The sequence below is a fragment of the Lissotriton helveticus genome, chromosome 11 (genome assembly GCF_964261635.1).
Source record: "Lissotriton helveticus chromosome 11, aLisHel1.1, whole genome shotgun sequence".
NCBI lineage: Eukaryota > Metazoa > Chordata > Amphibia > Caudata > Salamandridae > Lissotriton > Lissotriton helveticus.
Genome location: NC_136072.1, coordinates 442,740,201 through 442,766,397, shown reverse-complemented (window position 1 = coordinate 442,766,397; position 26,197 = coordinate 442,740,201). Strand labels below are relative to the sequence as shown.

The following is a 26,197-nucleotide window of genomic DNA, read 5'->3' as shown; positions in this document are numbered from 1 at the left end:
ATCTAATCTAGAAAACCTGATGAGAAGAACTCCTGGAGGAAATAGCAAAGATGGACTTCATTGAGGAAACAGCTCTTTTTACAGATGCAAGTGAGACACACCTCTTTGAGGAAACAATACACATTGTTCCGGTGGCCACGACAACCTCTTCAGCAATAGCAAGCTCAGAGACAACTGGATCACCCAGGCAATTTACATCGAAGTCGCCTGTGGATGTAGGTGATGTGCTCAGAATGCTCACAGTTTAGTGGAGCGGGAGTGGGTGTTGATCCAATTAACCTACTTTGTATAACTCTTAATTCAGAAGCTGTCCAAATTCCCACCCCTAATTTGTCATGAATTAGGGTGTAGAAGCATGGTTTGCATTGGAGGAAGAGAACAAAAGAAAGGCCACAACGGAAAGTTGACACAAAAACCTAAGAGACCAATTAGCACAGTACGTCCATCTTGATGACATGAAACGTAGATCAAAACACACCGCACAACCATGAAAGTAAGCAATTGTAAATGACTCTGCCCTCTTTCTCCAGGAGCATCCCTAAGATTAAGCACAATGGGGCCTAATCACAAATGGACTGCCAAAATCATCCATCAGGTGGAATTTGCATACCTGGAAATTTGTGATTGTGAAGGATTTGCAAATTAGTTGGAGCATGATTTGGACCCGATTCAGGGTTTGGCACCTTGGAATGGGGAGTAACACGCTAATAGAACATATTTTACATTCTCAGGTGCACAAATAACATGTGTGCTATTAGACCCCATAATCTGCACCAGGTTTAAACTGATGCAAACCGTGCAAGAAATTACTCGTTCTTTGCAAGCATGTTATAATCCCATATTATGCACCTGAAACAGGACAAGCGACCTTGTGGTGATCGGGCCCAACACTAGCCGCACTACAAAAGGCACAGTTTGTTAAAATGAAGGTCATGCCCAGTGAATATAAAGAGTCATCCAACCATAGGACCAGTGGAGTAACGCAAAGCTATGGGCCCCACTTACAAAACGTGATGAAGGGCCACAGTCTCCTATACCTCACAGATATTCATTAGCCTTGGGCTGAAAAGGGCCCCCTGAAAGGCTGGAGGGTGTGTGGACAGTATTGCTCGACCCCGGGCCACGCGGGCAGGTGTTATGTTCCTGTGAAGGACCCACTAATTCCAGCAGAACAAGGGCGGGCTATATCAGCACATGAAAATAACCTATAGAACCTGAACAGGAGCACAAAAACCAGACTGGTAATCATCACTTGTGAGAGAAAACACAAAGAACAAAAAGAGAATGCCAGTCTTGCCATGGCACAGAAACAAAAGGAGAAAGAACAAATCAAACTGATCACCTTCTATAAAAGAACTCAATGCGTCTACTTTTAAAGTCCACCCGCAAACACCTACACAAAAGCAATGACTTTTAATTAAATTGCCTCCACTTACTTCAAACGCACGGTTGTCTTTATTGTACTGCACAACATCCATGAAGGGGCCAGCCAGCGTCTCAAGCAAATAGGCAGAATCCGCTTCCGATTCAATCTGAAGCATCTCACACAAACTAGAAAAGAACAAAACACATTCAGTTCTGTTTCAGACAGAAAAACAAGGTTGTTTTCAGCTTTAGGGAATACATTAGTAAAATATGTCCTTCCACAACAAATTCTTTTTCATTAAAAAAACTTTTTTTCACTTTTTAGTTTACTTACCAAAATCATAAAAACTCTACCATACTTCCTTTAAATCCAATAATTTATAATATGTGAAAGCTTATACTAAATTAAAAAAAATTAGCAAACAGATGCAACTAAAAGTCAACTCAAAATTCAAGAATATTTTGACCAGCGAGTTATGGCCTTTCAAAGTGCAAAAGTTCAGGAACAGTAGCAGAATTTTAATGTCACCTTCTGGTAACAACAGGCTTGGAAAATTAATAATAAATTACAAGCGGTACCTATTTGATCACAATGGGTTAATATGAGTACCAACTGTGAATGCTGTCTGATCGTGCTTACAGCAGTATAATAAATAAGAACCTTAGGATTACAAACTCAAGAAGCTGGCTGTATATCTCTAGACACGCATTTCAGGATGGTTGCCCTTCTTCAGTAGAGAGCAGCACATTGTTTTGGGAGTGCTACTGGGAGAGAGGGGCGTAGCACATAAAACTGACCACCTACTGTGTGAAAAAGGGTGCTTGATTGAAACAGGTGCACATGAAATAAATTTCCTGGCCAACCACCTTACAAAACTAAAACCTCAATATACAGCAAGTGAACGAAGCCCTAGCCTCATCCCACGGTCCCCCAACATATCCACTGCATAGCGAACTTATTTAAATGTAGTAAATTTCAACACTTCCTATTCCCCCTACATCTTATGACTATGTCTGAACCTGTAAGTAACCAAATGTCCTTAACTGAACTTTGAAATACTTGCCTATACTTCCCTTGCACATGGTTAACTAACTGGCAATGCTAGCCAAACTTCTGCCAACTCCTGGCAAATTTTCCATCCCCAGAAAAGCACCTGTTCCAAACGACAATGTACACAACTGTCCCCTTGCACAACTGTCTCAACAACAGAGCCCCCATAAAATTAACATCTAACTGGCACCCTGGGGAACACTACCTAAAGGGACAGGTGGGTGGGACAAAAATTCACCAAAATTACTCCCTGTCACCAGCCGTGCTAAACCTAAAATGGGGCCAGGAAGCCCAAATTGAACCCTTACAAATGCTTTAGGCCATAATTACAAAATGGCAGTTCTAGGACTGCACCACCCTTCTAACCTGCCAGGGGGACAGACTTCTCGGTGGTCAGCTGCCTCGCAAACCCCCCATGAGCCGACGAGCTCCGGTTGATGCACCTGTGAACAGTGAGTGGTACAGAGACCTGAGAAGACTGAGCAGCATCTCCAGCACCCCTTAAACAATGTGTTGCTCTACTGAAGGACATCTATCCTGAAAAATGTTTCGAGTGATAAACAGCTCTGGCTGCACCAACAAGGGAGAAAAACCTAAAGATTGTTACTAAAGTAAGTGTTATCATGACAGCATTTTCCATGATGCATTGGGCTGTACTGAGTGCTGGGATGTGAGGCAGTGTGCTCCCACCCTCTTTTTATTACACGTCACCAGGAGCAGTAGATGAACCAGGCACTGTTTATCTCCAAATGAAATGACATAAGTCCCTGGCAGGGGTCTTTGAAACAAACATTCTCCACCACCACTCATTCTATATGGTACTGATAGCACTAGAGCACTGACAGGAGAGAAAAGATGATAAAACACTAAACTACTTGGTCCTTTCTCCTGCCGAAGTTTGTTTCGTATCAATGTAATATCACTGTTGAAATTATTAATGCACAAGAAAGCAACATAAGATACAAACATCCTCAACAACAACATGTCAATCACCACTGCACCTAAAACGAGCACTGGCAAAGCCAATAGGTCTGGCCAGCCTTTTGGCAGTTCTTGTATGGTCATGGTTTTTGCAAAGCTTTATTGTTCAGGAATGTGCCGGGTGCTCATCAATCTAAAAAAAATATTGACTAAAGGCAAAAATATTTTTAGGGGTCTCAAAAAAGTACACATTACCATCGTACTCCCGGGTACTGAAGGGATCTTCTTTGTGTGTATGTGTTCTTTGTGAATCGGTCGCATTCCTAAACTCATGGTGAAGTAAGCAAATGGTTAAAGTGGGCTTACGCATTGCATTGCCCCTTGCTGCATGCTTGAGTGGAATGGAAAAAATGAGAATAATAAAACCACAGACAAATGGATAAAGTGGGGCTTAAAACCCCTTTGAGTAACTGTCATACACAAGATTTTAGTAAATTCAAAACATCTTGGCTAATGCCAACTTAAAAGAGAGAGAGGAAGAAAGATAGATGGAAAATGGATAAGAAAGAAGCAAAAAAAAGAGCGAACTGAAAGAAAAAAGGAAATAAAAAATAAAGGGAATAATGGTGGATAGGAAAAGAATGAAAGATAGGAAGAGGGAAAGAAAGAAGGTCAGGATGGACAAAAGGAAAGACAGACTGAACAAGATGGAAAGAAAGAAGGAAAAAAGACAGAAAAAATAAAAGAAGGAAAAAAACAAGATGAAAAGAAAAGAAAGAAAAAAGTAATGAAATACAGCAGGAAAGTAGGAAATAAAAAATAAAAAAGCAAGAAAGAAATCAGGAAAGAAAAGGTAGGAAAGAAAGAAGCTAGGAAAGATGGAAAGAAAGAAGGAAAGAAAGAAAGATGGACAAAGACAGAAGGAAAGAATGAATGAAGGAGAGAGAAAGAAAATAAAAAGGTTGGAAAGAAGGAAATAAAGGAGGAGAGGTTCTTTGACCCCGAATCCAGTGAAATCTCCTTCGGCTCTCCTCAACATAAGTTACAATATGTAAAATTGATTTCCAAAAAACGAATCACATTATTAAAACAAACTCTGAGAAAGCCAATAGGTCTGGGTTTGATGTGCCTACTCATGCAGTGGGAGCCAGTGCTTAATTTGTTAAATTTGTCAGGAGGCCACTGCAGCTTGTACCACACATTGCCGCTGCGCCATTGATAGTAACAACACAACTACTAAACACACAAGATATGGACGGAATGTTGCACAATGGCAAAACATTCACCCCCAGTCACAGATCTGGGTTTAATCCATCGTTATTATGCTCACCAAGCCACCCCAGTTCAGACATGGCCATATGCAAATCAATCTTGACCCTGTGCCTCATGGGAACAGTCCAGCCCGAACTGCCAATCCTGGGCACACCCTTACCACATAGGGTGAACAGCAAAACACACAAAATGATGGACGGAATGTTGCACAATGGCAAAACATTCACCCCAGTCACAGAGCTGGGTTTAATCCATCATTATTTTGCTCACCAAGCCACCCCAGTGCAGGCATGGCCATATGCAAATCAGTCTTGACCCTGTGCCTCATGGGAACCGTCCAGCCTGAACTGTCAAGCCATGTCTTCCCTGGCCCGGAATCAAGCATCCTAGGACCGGTTTCTGGGTATCAGCCGTCTTCAGCCAGGATAGCTTGACTCGAGTGGCTTAGTGAGCACGGTCCAGGGAAGGCATGGCTTGGCAGTTCGGGCTGGACTGTTCCCATGAGGCACAGGGTCAGACTGATTTGCATATGGCCATGTCTGAACTGGGGTGGCAGAGTGAGCTAAAGAATGGTGATGGATTAAAGCCAGATCTGTTGACTGGGTGTGAGTGTTTGATTGGTTCAGATGCTCCGTCCATCACCACCCTCTTTTGTACCGCTTTGTTCGCCATAAGTTGGCAGGGTATGCTCAGACGTGAGTCCCTTGCTCACTTTGCCACTGGATTCAAGCAAGCCTGGCTGCAGACGGCTGAAATGCCAGAAAACGGTCCTAGGAAGCTTGTTTCCGGTCCAGGGAAGGCATGGCTTGGCAGTTCGGGCTGGACTGTTTCCATGAGGCACAGGGTCAGACTGATTTGCCTATGGCCATGTCTGAACTGGGTGGCAGAGTGGGCTAAAGAACGGTGACGGATTAAACCCAGATTTGTTGACTGGGTGTGAGTGTTTGATTGGTTCAGCTGCTCTGTCCATCACCACCCCCTTTTGTACAACACAACTACTAACCATCACACTCCTACAAATGTGATATTTAGGACTATTACAGGCCCCCAAAGCTATAAAAATGGATTGGGTGGCAAGTAATAGTCATTTAATGTAAAGTGAATTAATAATTAACTGTTGTTTTGGTCATCTCTAGATGAGCTAGCCAGCGCCACCTGGTTGCAGATTGTCACAGGTGCCAGTGTTGACAATTAAGTGCTGGTGCCGAGCACCGGAAACCACTGGCTCAAATTAAGCACTAGTAATAGCACATTAGAGGAATGCACACTGGAGGAAGTCAGCAGGAGAAGACAGAGGGTTGTAGTTGTATAATCGCTCATACAGTTGAATATTAGAACTCAGACAGGATTTAGCCAATACCATGAAGTGAGAAAGGAGTAAGCTACAAGGTTGAGCCAAGACATGATTGACAAAGTCTTAAGCCAACAGCTGTAAGAGGGTAGTCGAAGCAAGTCAATGGTTAAGAGAGTGGGCCCGAAACACACTATGTAGGTTGTTAGTAATAGGCTAGTTTGATAGCTTTGTTATCAAAATTGGGACCAAAAAGGGTAAAATGCCAACCATGTGTTATCCCTGGATTATACAACACTTAAAAACTTTGTTTATGCCAAAAATAGGGCTGTTTAGTGATATGTTTCAGACAGCTGCAGCACAATGTCAAACATTATGGTATGTTTACAAATTAGCTGAATATGAACTCCACTAAAACACAAGTTAAAACCTTCTCAGCAGGTTTCAATATATGGAGCTCTAAAATAAGGCTTCAGATTAAGTGCATATACCATCATAAAATTACACCTAGATAAAAAAAATCCTACAAAGTTGAAGATGGCCTAAAAATGGGCAACAGTAAAAGATTAAAAGAGTCTTCCCATGGGAAGAAATTCACTCAATACATAAATCACGGCACTGATTTTCAAATATTTTCGCTTTAAAACGTCAGACACACTGGCTTCATAATACAGAGACTGCACTATTGTACATGAAATGTCTTAATCTTGAAGGAAAGCTGGAGGGGTGAGTTTAACACATGCACCATGAAAATCCAATTCCTACAGAGCTCGGTCTCAAAAATGTAATCCAATGGTTTGATCCAAATATCGTATTCCAGGTCACCTCTTCCCAATTCAAACGCTTTAAAGAAGTCTCAGGGGCCAAACATGGTCAGTGCTACTTGGGTCCTTGATTGATGGTCTTTGTTTAAATACAACCAAATCTGTGGCTGAAATGTTGAGGTAGGAAGGGCAAAGAGCATCCAAATACGGTTAAATTGCACAAGATTTATATACTTGGAATACCACCCTATATAGGTTATTAGCCTCTATCCCAAAGATGGCAAGAACTTGCCATTAGAGACATCCTATATTGGCGAAACCATGGGTATTATCAAATTAAATTGTATTCTCAATTAAACATGCATAAAAGAAGCGGATTTGCCTTACAAATGTGAACGTCACTCATTATGCAGACTCCAGGTTTCCATATTTTTGAAAATGTGTTTATTAAAACAGATTTTATCGATATTTTTGGTGGTACATCATGGCCAGAGAGGCCCATTGCATGCATCAAGTTAGAAAGTATTGGGGAGGAGCTTCGCGCGCATCAGAGATGGCCACGTGAGCACAGGGCTCCCGAGGACCCTCGCTGCCTCCCACATTTATTCTGTACAACATCCTGATTTTATGGAAGATCATTGAAGGCACAACCCGGCTCAGGTACTAGCAGGTTTTTGGGTCGAAATCGGACGCAGGCTCCCCGAGCTTTGCCGTCTTGAACTTTGTGGCCTTCTCCATGGAGCAGCCTGGACCTTGAGTGGTGGCAGTGCCCGGGTCGTAATTCAACAACAACGGCTTGCGGAGATCGGACCACAGCCTCATTTCACTTTCGGTTTCGTTTCTCCGGCGCACTGCCTCATATATGCGGTGTGTCTGTTGATCGGACGAGCCCTGATGCCAGCTCATTGAGTTTCGGCAGGCGACTGTTTGGCTGTGGTCTCCACTTGGCTCAACTTTGCCTCCTGTGTTCCCGTGTGCGACTTTAAAGGAGCCATTTGGACCAGATCCCAAGCCTCCCTCCGGGGCACCCGACTCGCCATGACGGGCAAGCCTGAGGGTGAGAAACGGAAGGTCTAGACTACTATCCGTGGAGGTTCTACCCAGATGAACGTCATGGACCGCTATACACTCTCTAAAGGATCCCCTGGTGGTGCATCTAAGACCCGGGAGGAGGTGGTCAATGATCCTGCTGTGTTGGCGGACTTAACACTACAAGACGTGATGGGCGCCATTGCTGGCATTCAGTCTTCTATTGGCCAACAGTATGAAGCCTTGGCCCTGAAGCTGGACACGGTGGCTATCTATGTCAACCTCATTCGCGCTGACTTGGCCAAGACGAATGTGAAGGTGAAGTCGTTAGACCTGAAGACATCCGACCTTACCACGGACGTGTCCGACTTGCAAACAGAAGTGCGCAATCTTCGATCTGCTAATGACTTTTTTGCTCGTCGCTTGGATGATTTTGAAGGCCGTACACGGCGCAATAACGTGCGTATTATTGGGGTCCCGGAAGAATCTAGTCCACTCGCCACTGATCTTCGAGTGGAGGACCTCATTCTTAATCATCTAGCACCAAAGGGCCTGAGCAAATTCTTTGCCATCGAACGTGCGCACAGAGTGCCAGGGGGACAGGCGAAACCCAGCTTTCCCCCGTCCGATTATTGCACGGATCTTTAACTTTAGAGATCGCGACGCCATTTTGCAGGCGGCACGGACAAGCGGCCCTACGCAGTTCGAGAACGCTGCAGTGAATTTTTATCCGGATTTTTTTCAATCGGTCCAGAAACAACGTATGGGTTTTCAGGGTGTGAAACGGCGACTAAGAGACATGGAACTAAAATATGCTATGTTATTCCCGGCCCGACTGCGTGTTGAATATGACAATCGAACATTTTTCTTTGTCAGACCTGAGGAAGTGAGTGACTGGTTGGACACTTTGCCGAATCACCGTGCTGGCCAGGAACATGCTGGTGGTGCGGAAGGGGGACTGATGGACCAAGAATGACTATGGAACACTTTTCAACGTGATCGGCCGGAGTTTACTGACTTTTTTGATCATTCCGTTCATATCTTCGGAGGTAGCGGGGATGGCGGGGACCCTTTCCTCCTCTGGGGTTTTCTTTGTGTAGATTAGTTCATGTTTGTAATTGCTAGGGCGACAGGCACACTGCAAATTGGGGTGGCTTTTGAGTCGGTGCAGGGGTGCAGGGTGGGGGGGAGTTGTGTTGGGGACCTCGGGGGGAGGGAGGGACATGTTCTGGGATTGTTTGTGTTTGTTTTTTCTTTTTCAAGGCAAGGTACTTTCACTATCTTTGAAATTGGTGTGATGCTCGCTATGCGATGGGAGTTCATTGTGGATGGGGGTAGGGGGTTGAGGGTATTATGCTGGAATGTGAATGGGTTGGGTGATCGCATAAAGAGAGGGGTGGTTATGCAGCTGTTGCGGCGCCTTTCGCCTGATGTCGTTCTGTTACAAGAGACACACTTGATAGGGAATACTTGTCACGCTCTTAACAGACGGGGTTATCGTCTTGCTGCCCACTCTGGTTTTACATCTAGTTCTAGAGGAGTGGGTATTCTACTTAGGGTTTCCCTCCCCCTCGAGGTTGATGATGTGATCCTCGATGCTAAGGGGTCGGGTTGTTGCACTTGTCGGGCGGTGGGAGGGAAAACCTATCTCGTTGGTGTCGGTTTATGTCCCTCCGGCTTGCAGTCCACGACATTCACGGACCTGGGGCGGATGGTGCTGGGTCTCCCTGAGGGTGTTTTGATACTGGGTGGTGATTTTAACTTAGTCATTTCTGGCAAGATGGATCGCTATCCACCCCCCCCCCCCGAGATCTCCCTACTGCGCAGTCCTTGTTGGGGGACTTCCTGGAAACATTGGGCCTCATCGACTGCTGGAGACTAATGCATCCAGAGCACACACAGTTCACTTTTCACTCGGGGGCTCATGGCAGTCTTTCTAGATTGGATTATATCCTGATACCGGCGGCACTGTCCCCCTCGATTGGAGAGATTAGACACCTGGCCCGGGGTATTTCGGATCATTCCCCTATTTGGTTTCATTTTAATCTTAGCATCGGGGCTGAAGGCAGGGTGGCTCCGATTAACCCATGGTACCTCCTCAACCCCAAGACACGCGCTGAATTGATTAGATCATTTGATTTGTATTTTACTGAAAATGTTGGTTCTGTATCCTCACCCATTTCGTTGTGGGAAGCTTTTAAGACTGTGATCAGGGGACAGGTATTGTCTTTGGTGGGGTGTGCCAAGAAACGTAAGAATGAGGCAATAGTTCAGCTCGAAACTGAAACCACAGACCTGGAGATTGCATTGGAGCGGGGGGTGTCTCGGGATGCATTACATGTCCTCCACCTTAAACAATTAGAATATAAAACTCTGGTCACTGATGCGGCAAAGACGATGAGTAGGGAACAGCAGGGACGACTCTATGATGTGGGTGATAAAGCAGGTAAATTGATTGCTTGGCTGGACAGAAGAGAGAGAGCGAATCGAGTGGTTCCGGTGATTTTGACACGTGATGGTGTGGGTGTAACTGATCCCGTGGGCATTGTTGAATGCTTTGCTGATTATTTTCGAGAGGTTTATACCTCGGTGTCTGACAGGCCTGAAGAGGATTCGCACTTGTTGCTCCGTGACATAGCGCTACCCTGTTTGTCGGAATCGGAGCGTGATTGCTTGGATGCCACGCCCTCGGTGGATGAGGTGGCTCTCGCGCTGCGCTCCCTTCGCTCCGGCAAGGCTCTGGGTCCCAATGGCCTTCCTGTGGAATTGTATAAGTTACGCCCTGATACATTGGCTCCCCATCTGCGTGCTATGTTTCTGGCTGCGCGAGATAATTGTTCCCTCCCCAGGGACCAGCGTCTTGCGACCATTGTGGTGATCCACAAGGAGGGTAAACCTCGAGATCGCTGCTCGTCTTATAGACCCATTTTGCTCTTAAATGCGGAACCCAAAATCCTCGCCAAATTGCTTGCTAATTGTCTGATTGCGGTGATCGGCGACCTGATTCATCCGGATCAATCGGGTTTCATCCCGCACCGTAACACGGCATTAAATTTGCGACATTTGCATGGTGTTCTCGCCAGGGCCCCGACGCTGCGTGAACTGGCCATCTTGGCGTCCCTGGATGCCACGATGGCCTTTGACACGATCGAGTGGTCTTATCTCTGGGCGGTACTCGCCAAGTTTGGATTCGGCGCCGGTTTTATCGGTTGGGTCAAACTCCTGTATGAAACACTGCTAGCCCAGGTGGTGGTTAATGGTCGCGTCTCCGCTCCTTTTACTCTTGGTAGGGGCACACAACAGGGTTGTCCATTGTCCCCACTCCTTTTTGCTTTGGCGTTGGAGCCCCTCGCCGCCTGGCTACGGTGGGAACCCTCGATGAAGGGAATACGCTGGTCGCCGGAATTTGAGGATCGCATTTCCCTATACGCGGATGATATTTTATTGTACCTTACCTCTCCCCAAAATTCACTCAATGTGTTGTTTGACGTACTTACCGCCTTCGGGAAGAACTCGGGCCTTATCATTAACTGGTCGAAATCCTACATTTATGTACTGGCGGGTGATGCCCCTCGTTTACCACGAGGCTGTCCCACCCAGTTGTCGCATTCTGGCTTTAAGTACCTGGGTGTGTTCATCTCCATGGAACCGGCGGTTCACTACGAACGTAATTTGCTCCCCCCACTCCAACGATTACGCTCCGATGTAGCGCGTTGGCGTAAATTACCGTTGTCTCCCCTGGGGCGTGCGGCCCTTTTTAAGATGATGTCCTTACCTCGTTTCCTGTATGCCCTCCAGAATAGTTTTGATGTTATCCCGTCGACGTATTTTCGGGAAGTAGAATCGTTGCAGAGGCAACTAATATGGGATGGACGTTCGCGCATAGCTCTTCCGAAATTGACACTCCCCTGGTATGATGGCGGTATAGCGCTCCCGAATATTCGTAGGTATTACTGGGCTTCCCACCTTGCTGCCATCAACCACGGGATGTATGGCCCGGCGTTGAATCCAGCATTCGAAATGGACAAGTGGCTGCTCCTGGGTGGAGATTATTATAGGGCACTTTACTCGAGGCCCTCCCGTTCACAACTCACTGGACCTACCGGTATAGCTGTGCGGGTATGGGATAGCGCAACTGCGGCTATGGGCTGGAATGATAAATTGACGGGTGCGACACCACTCTATGCCTCTGCGAAGTTGGGTGGCCTCTGGAGGACGAAGGGCTTTGATAAGTGGGACATGATCGGTATTAGTAAAGTGCGTGATCTCTGGGTTAAAGGAAAAGTTAAGGCCTTCTCTGACTTAAAAACGGAGTATAATTTGAGTGACAGGGAGAGATTTCGTTACATCCAGGTACGTCATGCTCTGAATTCTGTGTTGCCAGTGGGTAGTGCTGTTCCGGATTCCTCCCCCCTCGAAGATCGTATACTGGACGGCTATGTGCCGGATAGTACTATCTCGCTGTTCTACAAGAAAATGATTAATGACCGATCGGGTCTGCTCGATCGCCTCCGTGAGGCCTGGATTGCTGATGGTATTGAACTGGACGATGAGGATTGGCAGTCTGCGATCGCCTCTCCCAAGGAGGTCGCGATTCCGGCCCGTCTCCGTCTGGTCCAACTCAAGATCCTCCATAGAATTTATGTCACTGGTCCCCGTCTAATTCATATGGGCTTCTCTACGGATGGTATGTGTCGGCATGGGTGTGGTCTCCTTGGCACCTATCTCCACATCATATGGGAATGCCCTGTGGTGGTGCGATTCTGGAAACGTATACATGAGATTATGGGTGATGTCACGGGTGTTGTTATGATGCCGGAAGCCCGACAATGTTTATTGAATGTATGGGGTCCGAATGACTATGACGTGTTGCAGCTTCGGTTGGGTGACTTTGGCCATCATGGTTGCGAAGAGGGATATTGCCCAGTTGTGGGGATCTCCAAGGCCGCCTAGAGTGACTGCTTGGACAGAGAGTCTGGACTGGTGCATGTTTCGAGAGAAAACAGTATATATTGCAAGAGGCAGGCCCAGAAACTACGTATGGGTTTTCAGGGTGTGAAACGGCGACTAAGAGACATGGAACTAAAATATGCTATGTTATTCCCGGCCCGACTGCGTGTTGAATATGACAATCGAACATTTTTCTTTGTCAGACCTGAGGAAGTGAGTGACTGGTTGGACACTTTGCCGAATCACCGTGCTGGCCAGGAACATGCTGGTGGTGCGGAAGGGGGACTGATGGACCAAGAATGACTATGGAACTCTTTTCAACGTGATCGGCCGGAGTTTACTGACTTTTTTGATCATTCCGTTCATATCTTCGGAGGTAGCGGGGATGGCGGGGACCCTTTCCTCCTCTGGGGTTTTCTTTGTGTAGATTAGTTCATGTTTGTAATTGCTAGGGCGACAGGCACACTGCAAATTGGGGTGGCTTTTGAGTCGGTGCAGGGGTGCAGGGTGGGGGGGGAGTTGTGTTGGGGACCTCGGGGGGGAGGGAGGGACATGTTCTGGGATTGTTTGTGTTTGTTTTTTCTTTTTCAAGGCAAGGTACTTTCACTATCTTTGACATTGGTGTGATGCTCGCTATGCGATGGGAGTTCATTGTGGATGGGGGTAGGGGGTTGAGGGTATTATGCTGGAATGTGAATGGGTTGGGTGATCGCATAAAGAGAGGGGTGGTTATGCAGCTGTTGCGGCGCCTTTCGCCTGATGTCGTTCTGTTACAAGAGACACACTTGATAGGGAATACTTGTCACGCTCTTAACAGACGGGGTTATCGTCTTGCTGCCCACTCTGGTTTTACATCTAGTTCTAGAGGAGTGGGTATTCTACTTAGGGTTTCCCTCCCCCTTGAGGTTGATGATGTGATCCTCGATGCTAAGGGGTCGGGTTGTTGCACTTGTCGGGCGGTGGGAGGGAAAACCTATCTCGTTGGTGTCGGTTTATGTCCCTCCGGCTTGCAGTCCACGACATTCACGGACCTGGGGCGGATGGTGCTGGGTCTCCCTGAGGGTGTTTTGATACTGGGTGGTGATTTTAACTTAGTCATTTCTGGCAAGATGGATCGCTATCCCCCCCCCCCCCCCCCCGAGATCTCCCTACTGCGCAGTCCTTGTTGGGGGACTTCCTGGAAACATTGGGCCTCACCGACTGCTGGAGACTAATGCATCCAGAGCACACACAGTTCACTTTTCACTCGGGGGCTCATGGCAGTCTTTCTAGATTGGATTATATCCTGATACCGGCGGCACTGTCCCCCTCGATTGGAGAGATTAGACACCTGGCCCGGGGTATTTCGGATCATTCCCCTATTTGGTTTCATTTGAATCTTAGCATCGGGGCTGAAGGCAGGGTGGCTCCGATTAACCCATGGTACCTCCTCAACCCCAAGACACGCGCTGAATTGATTAGATCATTTGATTTGTATTTTACTGAAAATGTTGGTTCTGTATCCTCACCCATTTCGTTGTGGGAAGCTTTTAAGACTGTGATCAGGGGACAGGTATTGTCTTTGGTGGGGTGTGCCAAGAAACGTAAGAATGAGGCAATAGTTCAGCTCGAAACTGAAACCACAGACCTGGAGATTGCATTGGAGCAGGGGGTGTCTCGGGATGCATTACATGTCCTCCACCTTAAACAATTAGAATATAAAACTCTGGTCACTGATGCGGCAAAGACGATGAGTAGGGAACAGCAGGGACGACTCTATGATGTGGGTGATAAAGCAGGTAAATTGATTGCTTGGCTGGACAGAAGAGAGAGAGCGAATCGAGTGGTTCCGGTGATTTTGACACGTGATGGTGTGGGTGTAACTGATCCCGTGGGCATTGTTGAATGCTTTGCTGATTATTTTCGAGAGGTTTATACCTCGGTGTCTGACAGGCCTGAAGAGGATTCGCACTTGTTGCTCCGTGACATAGCGCTACCCTGTTTGTCGGAATCGGAGCGTGATTGCTTGGATGCCATGCCCTCGGTGGATGAGGTGGCTCTCGCGCTGCGCTCCCTTCGCTCCGGCAAGGCTCTGGGTCCCAATGGCCTTCCTGTGGAATTGTATAGGTTACGCCCTGATACATTGGCTCCCCATCTGCGTGCTATGTTTCTGGCTGCGCGAGATAATGGTTCCCTCCCCAGGGACCAGCGTCTTGCGACCATTGTGGTGATCCACAAGGAGGGTAAACCTCGAGATCGCTGCTCGTCTTATAGACCCATTTTGCTCTTAAATGCGGAACCCAAGATCCTCGCCAAATTGCTTGCTAATCGTCTGATTGCGGTGATCGGCGACCTGATTCATCCGGATCAATCGGGTTTCATCCCGCACCGTAACACGGCATTAAATTTGCGACATTTGCATGGTGTTCTCGCGAGGGCCCCGACGCTGCGTGAACCTGCCATCTTGGCGTCCCTGGATGCCACGATGGCCTTTGACACGATCGAGTGGTCTTATCTCTGGGCGGTACTCGCCAAGTTTGGATTCGGCGCCGGTTTTATCGGTTGGGTCAAACTCCTGTATGAAACACTGCTAGCCCAGGTGGTGGTTAATGGTCGCGTCTCCGCTCCTTTTACTCTTGGTAGGGGCACACAACAGGGTTGTCCATTGTCCCCACTCCTTTTTGCTTTGGCGTTGGAGCCCCTCGCCGCCTGGCTACGGTGGGAACCCTCGATGAAGGGAATACGCTGGTCGCCGGAATTTGAGGATCGCATTTCCCTATACGCGGATGATATTTTATTGTACCTTACCTCTCCCCAAAATTCACTCAATGTGTTGTTTGACGTACTTACCGCCTTCGGGAAGAACTCGGGCCTTATCATTAACTGGTCGAAATCCTACATTTATGTACTGGCGGGTGATGCCCCTCGTTTACCACGAGGCTGTCCCATCCAGTTGTCGCATTCTGGCTTTAAGTACCTGGGTGTGTTCATCTCCATGGAACCGGCGGTTCACTACGAACGTAATTTGCTCCCCCCACTCCAACGATTACGCTCCGATGTAGCGCGTTGGCGTAAATTACCGTTGTCTCCCCTGGGGCGTGCGGCCCTTTTTAAGATGATGTCCTTACCTCGTTTCCTGTATGCCCTCCAGAATAGTTTTGATGTTATCCCGTCGACGTATTTTCGGGAAGTAGAATCGTTGCAGAGGCAACTAATATGGGATGGACGTTCGCGCATAGCTCTTCCGAAATTGACACTCCCCTGGTATGATGGCGGTATAGCGCTCCCGGATATTCGTAGGTATTACTGGGCTTCCCACCTTGCTGCCATCAACCACGGGATGTATGGCCCGGCGTTGAATCCAGCATTCGAAATGGACAAGTGGCTGCTCCCGGGTGGAGATTATTATAGGGCACTTTACTCGAGGCCCTCCCGTTCACAACTCACTGGACCTACTGGTATAGCTGTGCGGGTATGGGATAGCGCAACTGCGGCTATGGGCTGGAATGATAAATTGACGGGTGCGACACCACTCTATGCCTCTGGAGGACGAAGGGCTTTGATAAGTGGGACATGATCGGTATTAGTAAAGTGCGTGATCTCTGGGTTAAAGGAAAAGTTAAGGCCTTCTCTGACTTAAAAACGGAGTATAATTTGAGTGACAGGGAGAGATTTCGTTACATCCAGGTACGTCATGCTCTGAATTCTGTGTTGCCAGTGGGTAGTGCTGTTCCGGATTCCTCCCCCCTCGAAGATCGTATACTAGACGGCTATGTGCCGGATAGTACTATCTCGCTGTTCTACAAGAAAATGATTAATGACCGATCGGGTCTGCTCGATCGCCTCCGTGAGGCCTGGATTGCTGATGGTATTGAACTGGACGATGAGGATTGGCAGTCTGCGATCGCCTCTCCCAAGGAGGTCGCGATTCCGGCCCGTCTCCGTCTGGTCCAACTCAAGATCCTCCATAGAATTTATGTCACTGGTCCCCGTCTAATTCATATGGGCTTCTCTACGGATGGTATGTGTCGGCATGGGTGTGGTCTCCTTGGCACCTATCTCCACATCATATGGGAATGCCCTGTGGTGGTGCGATTCTGGAAACGTATACATGAGATTATGGGTGATGTCACGGGTGTTGTTATGATGCCGGAAGCCCGACAATGTTTATTGAATGTATGGGGTCCGAATGACTATGACGTGTCGCAGCTTCGGTGGGTGACTTTGGCCATCATGGTTGCGAAGAGGGATATTGCCCAGTTGTGGGGATCTCCAAGGCCGCCTAGAGTGACTGCTTGGACAGAGAGTCTGGACTGGTGCATGTTTCGAGAGAAAACAGTATATATTGCAAGAGGCAGGCCCAGAAACTACGTATGGGTTTTCAGGGTGTGAAACGGCGACTAAGAGACATGGAACTAAAATATGCTATGTTATTCCCGGCCCGACTGCGTGTTGAATATGACAATCGAACAGTTTTCTTTGTCAGACCTGAGGAAGTGAGTGACTGGTTGGAGACTTTGCCGAATCACCGTGCTGGCCAGGAACATGCTGGTGGTGCGGAAGGCGGACTGATGGACCAAGAATGACTATGGAACACTTTTCAACGTGATCGGCCGGAGTTTACTGACTTTTTTGATCATTCCGTTCGTATCTTCGGAGGTAGCGGGGATGGCGGGGACCCTTTCCTCCTCTGGGGTTTTCTTTGTGTAGATTAGTTCATGTTTGTAATTGCTAGGGCGACAGGCACACTGCAAATTGGGGTGGCTTTTGAGTCGGTGCAGGGGTGCAGGGTGGGGGGGGTTGTGTTGGGGACCTCGGGGGGAGGGAGGGACATGTTCTGGGATTGTTTGTGTTTGTTTTTTCTTTTTCAAGGCAAGGTACTTTCACTATCTTTGACATTGGTGTGATGCTCGTTATGCGATGGGAGTTCATTGTGGATGGGGGTAGGGGTTTGAGGGTATTCTGCTGGAATGTGAATGGGTTGGGTGATCGCATAAAGAGAGGGGTGGTTATGCAGCTGTTGCGGCGCCTTTCGCCTGATGTCGTTCTGTTACAAGAGACACACTTGATAGGGAATACTTGTCACGCTCTTAACAGACGGGGTTATCGTCTTGCTGCCCACTCTGGTTTTACATCTAGTTCTAGAGGAGTGGGTATTCTACTTAGGGTTTCCCTCCCCCTCGAGGTTGATGATGTGATCCTCGATGCCAAGGGGTCGGTATGTTGCACTTGTCGGGCGGTGGGAGGGAAAACCTATCTCGTTGGTGTCGGTTTATGTCCCTCCGGGCTTGCAGTCCACGACATTCACGGACCTGGGGCGGATGGTGCTGGGTCTCCCTGAGGGTGTTTTGATACTGGGTGGTGATTTTAACTTCGTCATTTCTGGCAAGATGGATCGCTATCCCCCCCGAGATCTCCCTGCTGCGCAGTCCTGGTTGGGCGACTTCCTGGAAACATTGGGCCTCATAGACTGCTGGAGACTAATGCATCCAGAGCAGTTGTGGGGATCTCCAAGACTGCCTAGAGTGACTGCTTGGACAGAGAGTCTGGACTGGTGCATGTTTCGAGAGAAAACAGTATATATTGCAAGAGGCAGGCCCACAAAATGGGGGAAGATTTGGAATCCGTGGAACTCACACCGTGGAGATATTTGTACACCCCCGCTTACCGCTATCCAGAGTCCTTCCCCATCGCCCTGACTTATATCCCTTCCGGCTTTGGTATATCGTATTGTTCCTATTCAACTCTGCCTCTGCCTCCCTCCCCTCATCTGCATTCAATGACTTTTTGCTCCTGATTCATGTATCTCCCGTCCTCCATGAGCACAGACCTAATGACTGTATTATTGCTGTACTGCCTTGCTTGTCTGTTTGATGTTTTGTTGTTTCAGTGTTTCAAATAATAAAAAAGTTACAAAAAAAAAAAGTTAGAAAGTATTACAGAATGGTACCAGTATTTCAAAACATTAGCAAAAACATGAAGGAAAACTTCTAAAACAACTCTGGCACAGGCAATGCACCTCACTCCACCCCGTGAAGTATACTTATCTAGTTCATTCGGATGGTCGGATCTGTAAATCATGAGAAAGTCCATGTCTGCATGAATATTTCCTGCTCGATGGAAGATACTAGGGATGGTGCAGGGGGCAGGTCTACACCTCTGTATTCTGCCCAGCGAGACCAGATCTTATTATGTTTCTGTGGGCAGCCCAGCGCCTTGAACACCGCTATTTCCATCCACATGTACCTGTCCATGGCCCGACTCCAACCATCCACTGATGGTGGCGAAGTCCCCTTCCAGTGTTGGGCTATGCCCCGCTTGGCCAATGTGAGTCCAAGGAACAAAAGGTGTTGCTTATATTGGTTTCCCCCCAATCCAATCTGTGCTGTGTAGAAGGAACAGTTTGGAGTCCAGAGCAAGTTGCCAGGATAAGACCTGTTCTAGGCAGGAGGTCACCTTCCGCCATAAGGGTTGAAGTGTCCTGTATGTAGAAAGGTCCCCTCCTCCTCATCACATCTGGCAGGACCCTGTGTAGTATGCTCTATGCACATACTTAAACTGGATTAGGCGGTATTGTGTAGCAATAGCGGCGCCACAGGGGCTTGCCAGGTCCTCATTACAGTCATGATCTGTGCGATCTGGGATGTCCACTTCCCAGGTTGTGCGTAGCATGCCTAGTGTAGTTTGGTTATGTGTGATTAGTGTTTGGTAAACTGGTCTGATTTTGTGGGCACCCAGGTCTCCCATCAGCAAGAGTCCCTTCAGTAGGTGAAACCCTGGCAAATCCACCAGGGATCGAATATGCGGTGTCAGTGCACGCCTATGCTGAAGATATATATAAAATTGGCTGTGGTGGAGCTAGTATTCGGTCTGTACTAGTTGAAAGGACTTATGCACAGTCCCCTGCATTATGTCCCACAGTGTTGAGATCCCCAAAAGGTCCCATGCACGGAATCCAGGTAGTGTGGCGACCTGTGCCTTCCACAAATAAATGAAGTATCTGCAAGATTCGCTGGCCACAAAAACCAGGGTCTGTAAGGAAAAACAAGACGTTGTCTGCATATAAAGCAATCCCATCGGATGACTGAACTGACCATTTGTATCCCCGCACCAGGGGGTCCCACCTTACCCATGTTGCGAGGGGCTCGATCGCCAGAGCAAATAGTAGCGGGGAAAGCGGGCACCCCTGACTTGTGCCCCAATGGATTGGAAATCGATCCGAGTGCACTCCTGCCACCCGTACTGAGGCGGAGAGATCTGTGTACAGGAGAGGAACATAGAAATGAAACCGTGGATCGAAATTGAGGGCTTGTAGAAGAAGAAATGAGAAGTCCCAACTGAGTGAGTCAAATGCCTTATCAATATCAGCTAGTAAGAGGGCTGTAGGGTGGTTGAGTTCTGGATCCTTTGTAATGGCATTATGAACTCGCCTGATATTATGTCACGTAGATAAGTACTGCATGAAGGACAAGCTCATGGATATGTGCATGAAGAAGGTCAGCGAAGTCCTTGCCCAGGAGTTTAGATTAAATATTCTGAAGGGAGATAGGACATATGAGGAAGGTTCCTCAAGTGGGCGCCCCAGCTTAAGGAACACCACAATTTCAATGTGCCGCCAGTCCGGGGGTAGGATTCACTGTGCCAGGGCTTCATGGAGCGCCTTTAGGAGGTGTGGGCCTAAGAGGGTTGTGTACAATCATAATAACGTGCTCGGGAATCCATTGGGACCGGTGCCTGCCTGGGGCACAAACCCGACAGGGCATTGCTGAATTCTACTGTAATTGGCCCTTCGAGTTGCGCACGGATATGGTTGGACAGTGATTTTGGTGGTATGTCTCTCAGGAATTCACCAATTTTATCTTGGGATATAATTTCTTTTCTTGTGTACAGCATCAAGTAATAAGATGTGAACGCCTGAGCAAACGAGTTAGGAGTAGTGCATAAGATCCCTTCTGTGTTTTTACAGTGCAGTCACTGGAGTGGACAACAGCGCCGCTTGGCAGAGGCGGTATAGCACCTTGCTCGATGTGTCACCTCATGGACATATTCTGGAATACTCCAGGTAGTCTACGATCGCTTACCGGAGGGGTGGTTTGATAGGCCAGGTCTCGCAAGTGCCAGAGCGAAATTTGCCATCTAAAGGGAGATTTACGGGGTCCTATGTATCGCCTTATTGTTACTGGGGAATGATCTGATAACCCCCTGGGCAAAATGGAGACCACATGACTCTTTGAATGTGTACAAGTGGGAGGAATAGGTAGTCTAGTCTTGAAAGCGACCCGTTCACCACCGAGAGGTAAGTGAAGCCTGGATCTGCTGGATGGTAGGCATGCCATGCATCCGACCACCCCAGAGCAGAGACCAGGCCGTGTAGCTTAGATTACCCTGTGCTGTGTCCCGGGTCCGCCTCTCACCACCGGTCAATGGGTTTCATAGTGTCATTCCAGTCACCCCCATTACTGATAAGCCATCTGGGGGTCCTCCCATAAGTGTACAACCTGATCTACAAGAGTTTTCCCCAGAGGAGGGGCGCTTAGAAACTTGCCTGTGACAATAGTATACCTCCCGCCCAGGTCAGACCATACTTTTGAGGATCTAGATGGGACCATGCGGTGTATGAGGATAGCCGTACCCCCTGACCTACAGAAAAACCCGGAATGAAAGATTCCAGCCGTACCCATAAAGAGATAGGTATGGTGCTTTAGTTCCCATCATGTGGGTTTCTTGCATGAGGATTATGTCAACGTCTAGTCTTGTAGCCTGCTTTAGAACTGCTCCCTGTTTAATTTTATCTAGAGCCCTGCGAACATTCCATGTCATAATATTAGCCCCTCGGGCGTAGTATTAGTTTTATTGGTAGCCATCCGTGTATCAAAGGGGTCCCAAGTGCGGAGTGAGTGTGTAGGGTCTATGGTGTCACTGTGCCTAAACTGAACTTAACTCTGCAAAACTGAAAATAATGCCCTCCCCCAACTCACCCTACTCCAATACCTCAGCCAACACGAAGTCTCGGCTGGGGTGTTCCTAGGGCCGTAACGGGGGACCCCGGTAGCCTCCCGCCAATGGTTCCTCTGGGGTGTCAAAAAATAGGGATTTTATTTTATAGATTATTCGCATCCGTGCAGGGTATCGCAGAATATATTGAATGTTCAGTTCTCGGAATCTACGTTTGGCCACAGCGAATGACTGGCGCTGCTGCTGAACGAGCAGGGTATGGTTGGGAAAAATCATGATATTATGAGTCATGCATTATTAGTTTGTCTCCTTGGTGAATTGAAGGATAGTGTCTCTATGCATAGTTTCTCTATGCATATAGTGCAACAGTTTGGCTATGATGGGGTGGGGGTTCCTTAGGTGTGCTCGATGGGCTTGCTCCACCACAAAGCAGGAGGAGAGGGAGCTCTCAGGCAAGAGAGATCGCAACCATTGCGTTAGGAAGCCCTCCACTGAGACAGCTTTTCCTGAGCCAGTGGACATACTACCAGGTCGCTGACTGTGCTGCTTCCTTCATGACTGCTGAACTCCAGGCGACAACCAATGAAAGATTCTGAATCCCTTTCACTTTTTGGCTCCAGTAAACATGAGACGCAAGGGATCAACTTCATCACTCAGTGTCACACCGTGATTGACCCTGCAAATACACAAGTGCAACTGGGATACAGCTAGATCCCTCAAACCCACTTCAGCCCAAAAGTAGGCAGAAGGTTTGCAGTCCAAGGATGTCCGTTAGAGTACAAATTCTTTATTACCATTCACAACCACCTAGCCACCAATTTGGATCAATACGTCATACACTCTCTTGAAGCCAGGAATTGGCTTGAACAATCATGTTTGGAGGACTATTCTGACAAAAACACCAGTCTTCAGTTATTTCACTCATGGAAACAGTTCAGGCCGTTATCTCAAGAATGGTACAGCAGTAATTTAGCAGTTTACTAACAAAGGATCAATTGTGGCAACAAATGAATTGGGTGCATTTAAAGGCTTGGGCTAACTCAAATCATTTTCAAGCAGGAAAAGATGAACTACTTAGACCTGAAGTAACCTGTTAAAAAGGAAAAAGGAGTCTTAAATCAGCCTACAAACAAGGATGGGATTGATGAGTGATTGATAAAACTTCACAGAATAAACCAAGTGAAAACTAAATTAATTAAAATATGGAGAATATTTCACTTTAGCCCTGGATACTAATCAGAACAGCGGATAAAAGTCTAGCATTCCTATAAAAAAAATAGAGGAAAAGTAGGAGATATGCTAAAATGACCATGTGAACTAAATTGCATCAAACTGAGAAATCTATCCCTCAGCAATAAAAGGCTTCAACAAATGCAGACAACCTTTGAGAATAGGTTAAGGCTAGAGCTGCGAGAAATGCTGAAGATATTCCAAAAACTATTGGAAATTTTAAGATAGACTAAACTGCAGATGGTTAACTTATGCCTTGGCTACTACACAACATATTCACCAAACAGCTCTACCCATAAACCATTAGATGGTGCAGATATGCCTAGGCCCGCCATGGATGTTCTAAACAAAGGAAGCAGGGAAATACTGAAATGTTGAGCTGGTCCTGAAATAGGGGACTAATTTCATGCCTATTTACTGTTAAATATTAGTCAGAAGGGTTGTGCTAAAATTGTTGTATCTAGCTTGAGATTATGGAAAATGTATCTAACGGAGTTAGGTTTATAATCAAGGCAAAACCTCATCTTCCCGATTGTAACATGTTACATCAAAACGAGATAAGATATTTGAAATTGATGTTTTGTAACTTCAAACACACACAGCCCTTACAAAGAAAGGGAAGTAGAGGCAGGTTTTGGGCCATACCTGTTTGCGTTCTCTCTAGTAAATATCAATATCACGAATGGCAAACATGTCCCTTGTAGGGCTTCCAGGTAGGAAACCCCTGTTTCCCATGTTAGTTAGGCTACTACCCTATTTGTGTTTACTCAAATGCCCCATTCGTCATAAGGACTTGTGGGATATTGTAGGGCTATGAAAAGGGCTGAAACATGTCGACCTGAATGGATGTAAGACACCTAATGATGTCTAATACATCCTGTTTTTTCATTGGAATCTTCCCCTCACCACTCGCCTAATAAAGTGTAAATGTCCATAGGGTAGGATTTTTACACCTTATTTGGATCCCTTGCTCCTTTTTCCCTATAAGCACGCTCGACAAAAGCGAGGGTCCGCCCGCCATTAGAAGATTGTTTGGCAAGCACGGGATGACCGAGGATGAAGCATGATACCCCGGAAGTGTGTGAGGTCATCCCGTACATTTTTATAAATTTTCCTTAGGTCCTTCTGAGGAATGGAACACAGAAGTATCCAAGAACTTCAAAGTAGCCAATATAAAGGATACAGGGGTTTCCTACCTGGAAGCCATACATGGGGCATGTTTCACATTTGTGATATTGATGTTTTGCAACATCCCCTCCTCCTGTGCCTCATTGGGAGGACGCAAGGAGTTATTATGTGGACTTACGTGAACCTCACCCCGTTCTTTCATCCTGCAGTGAGAAAGCTAATAGACCAATGATCAATAAACATCTCGGAAAGAGGTTTATGAGTGACAGCAAAGTATGCCAGGGTAAATCTAAGTGGGTGTGACCAACAGAGTTACTAGCTGATTGAGTGCGACTAAGCATATAATGTATGATTAATTTAATGTCCGTGTGTGTATCTAACAAAGTGGGCTAGGGCCCATTCCTGTAGTGTTCAAGCATCCTAAGATATTGAAGCCCAAATCAGTAAAACCACAAGTCTAATTGGTGCAGTCTAGGAGAAAGGCAAGTGGTTATTTACTTTTTAGTGTGCGAGACAGATTGTCCAGGCAAGGAGAATCCGAGTGTATTGAATGATATCCGGTTCAGTGGTTACCCTATCACTGAGAAGTCCTAAGAGGAGTTAGGCTTCCTTAGCTCCAATGCCTAGTATGTACCTCCAAGGACAGTTGTTCTCAAACAGGTCTTATACCTGTAGCTCGTTGCTGGAAATGGGATGTAGGTGTCAGCGGTCCACAAAACTAGTGAAAGAAGCATTTGCAACGCAATAGGTCTCGCATTAGGAAAGTTTGAGCTATTGGTATTGTAAATGACAATTTTTTTATTTATGTGTTTGTTTTGAAAATAGCGAAATGAATAGCTTTGTCATTTACAATGGCAATAGTTTTACCTTTCGCAAATGTGACACCTATAGCATTTGTAATGCAATATGTGTTGTATTTACGTGATTTAGATGTATTGATATTACAAATAACAATGGCTTTTACTTTTTTTTAATAAATAATACTTAAACAAAAGTTATTGTAATTTATAATGGCAATAGCTTAAACTTTTGTAAATAACTTTTGTGAAGATTATGTGCGGTGTATTTTATTGTGACGAAAATCCAAGAACAGAAGTGAAATATTAACATCTTTTTGTGACATTTGTAATAAAGCTTGAAACATTGAGAGAACATATTTGAACCAGTTGTTGAATGGTTACACAGATTGATGCTGTGGTGGCGACGAGTGATGCTGTGGCGTTCAGTGATGCTGTGGCTTTCAGTGATGCTGTGGCTTTCAGTGATGCTGTGGCATTCAGTGATGCTGTGGCATTCAGTGATGCTGTGGCATTCAGTGATGCTGTGGTAGCGCATAGTGATGTTGTGGTACCCTTGAGTGATGCTGTGGTGATGCAATAGATAGAGTGAGGGCGATAGACAGATAGAGTGAGTGCAATAGATAGACAGATAGAGTGAGGGCGATAGACAGATAGACAGATAGAGTGAGTGCAATAGATAGACAGATAGAGTGAGGGCGATAGACAGATAGAGGGCGATAGATAGATAGATAGATAAAGAGAGGTGGACTTGTGGTGGTGGACATGGTCGTGGTGGACGTGGTGGGTATGGTGGTGGTGGTGGACGTGGTGGACATGGTGGTGGCTGATGTGGTGGTGGTGGTGGTAGTGGTGGTAGATGTGATGGTGGTGGACGTGGTGGAGGTGGGTGTGGTGGAGGTGGGTGTGGTGGTGGACGTGGTGGACATGGTGGTGGTGGATGTGGTGGTCGTGGACGTGGTGGTCGTGGACGTGGTGGTGGTGGTCGTGGACGTGGTGGTGGTGGTCGTGGATATGATGGTGGTGGTGGACATGGTGTTGGTGGAGGTGGGTGTGGTGGTGGTGGTGGTGGAGGACATGGTGGTGGTGGATGTAGTGGTGGTGGATGTGGTGGAGTTGGTGGAGGTGGAGGTGGCAATTGTGGTGGTGGTGGATGTGGTGGTGGTGGTGGATGTGATGGTGATGGATGTGGTGGTGGAGGTGGCGATTGTGGACGTGGTGGTGGTTGATGTGGTGGTGATGGATGTGGTGGTGATGGATGTGGTGGATGTTGTGGTGGTGGTCGACATGGTGGTGGTGGTGGATGTGTTGGTGGACGTGGTGGTGGACATGGTGGTGGTGGTCGTGGACGTGGTGGTGGTGGACGTGGTGGTGGACATGGTGGTGGTGGTCGTGGACGTGGTGGATGTGGTGGTGGTGGACGTGGTGGTAGTGGTGGTAGTGGTGGTGGACGTGGTGGTAGTGG

The 26,197-nt window shown here is 47.1% G+C and overlaps 1 protein-coding gene across 1 annotated transcript in view; it reads right to left on the bottom strand.

Annotated features, from left to right (window-relative positions):
- The window catches only part of LOC144791288 (putative serine protease K12H4.7), a 430,940-nt gene that overhangs the window by 138,310 nt on the left and 266,433 nt on the right, over window positions 1–26,197 (bottom strand). The window contains exon 5 of the mRNA XM_078665959.1: window positions 1,437–1,551. Within this exon, the coding sequence (XP_078522085.1) occupies window positions 1,437–1,551 (115 nt within the window). The remainder of the gene's footprint in view (window positions 1–1,436; window positions 1,552–26,197) is intronic.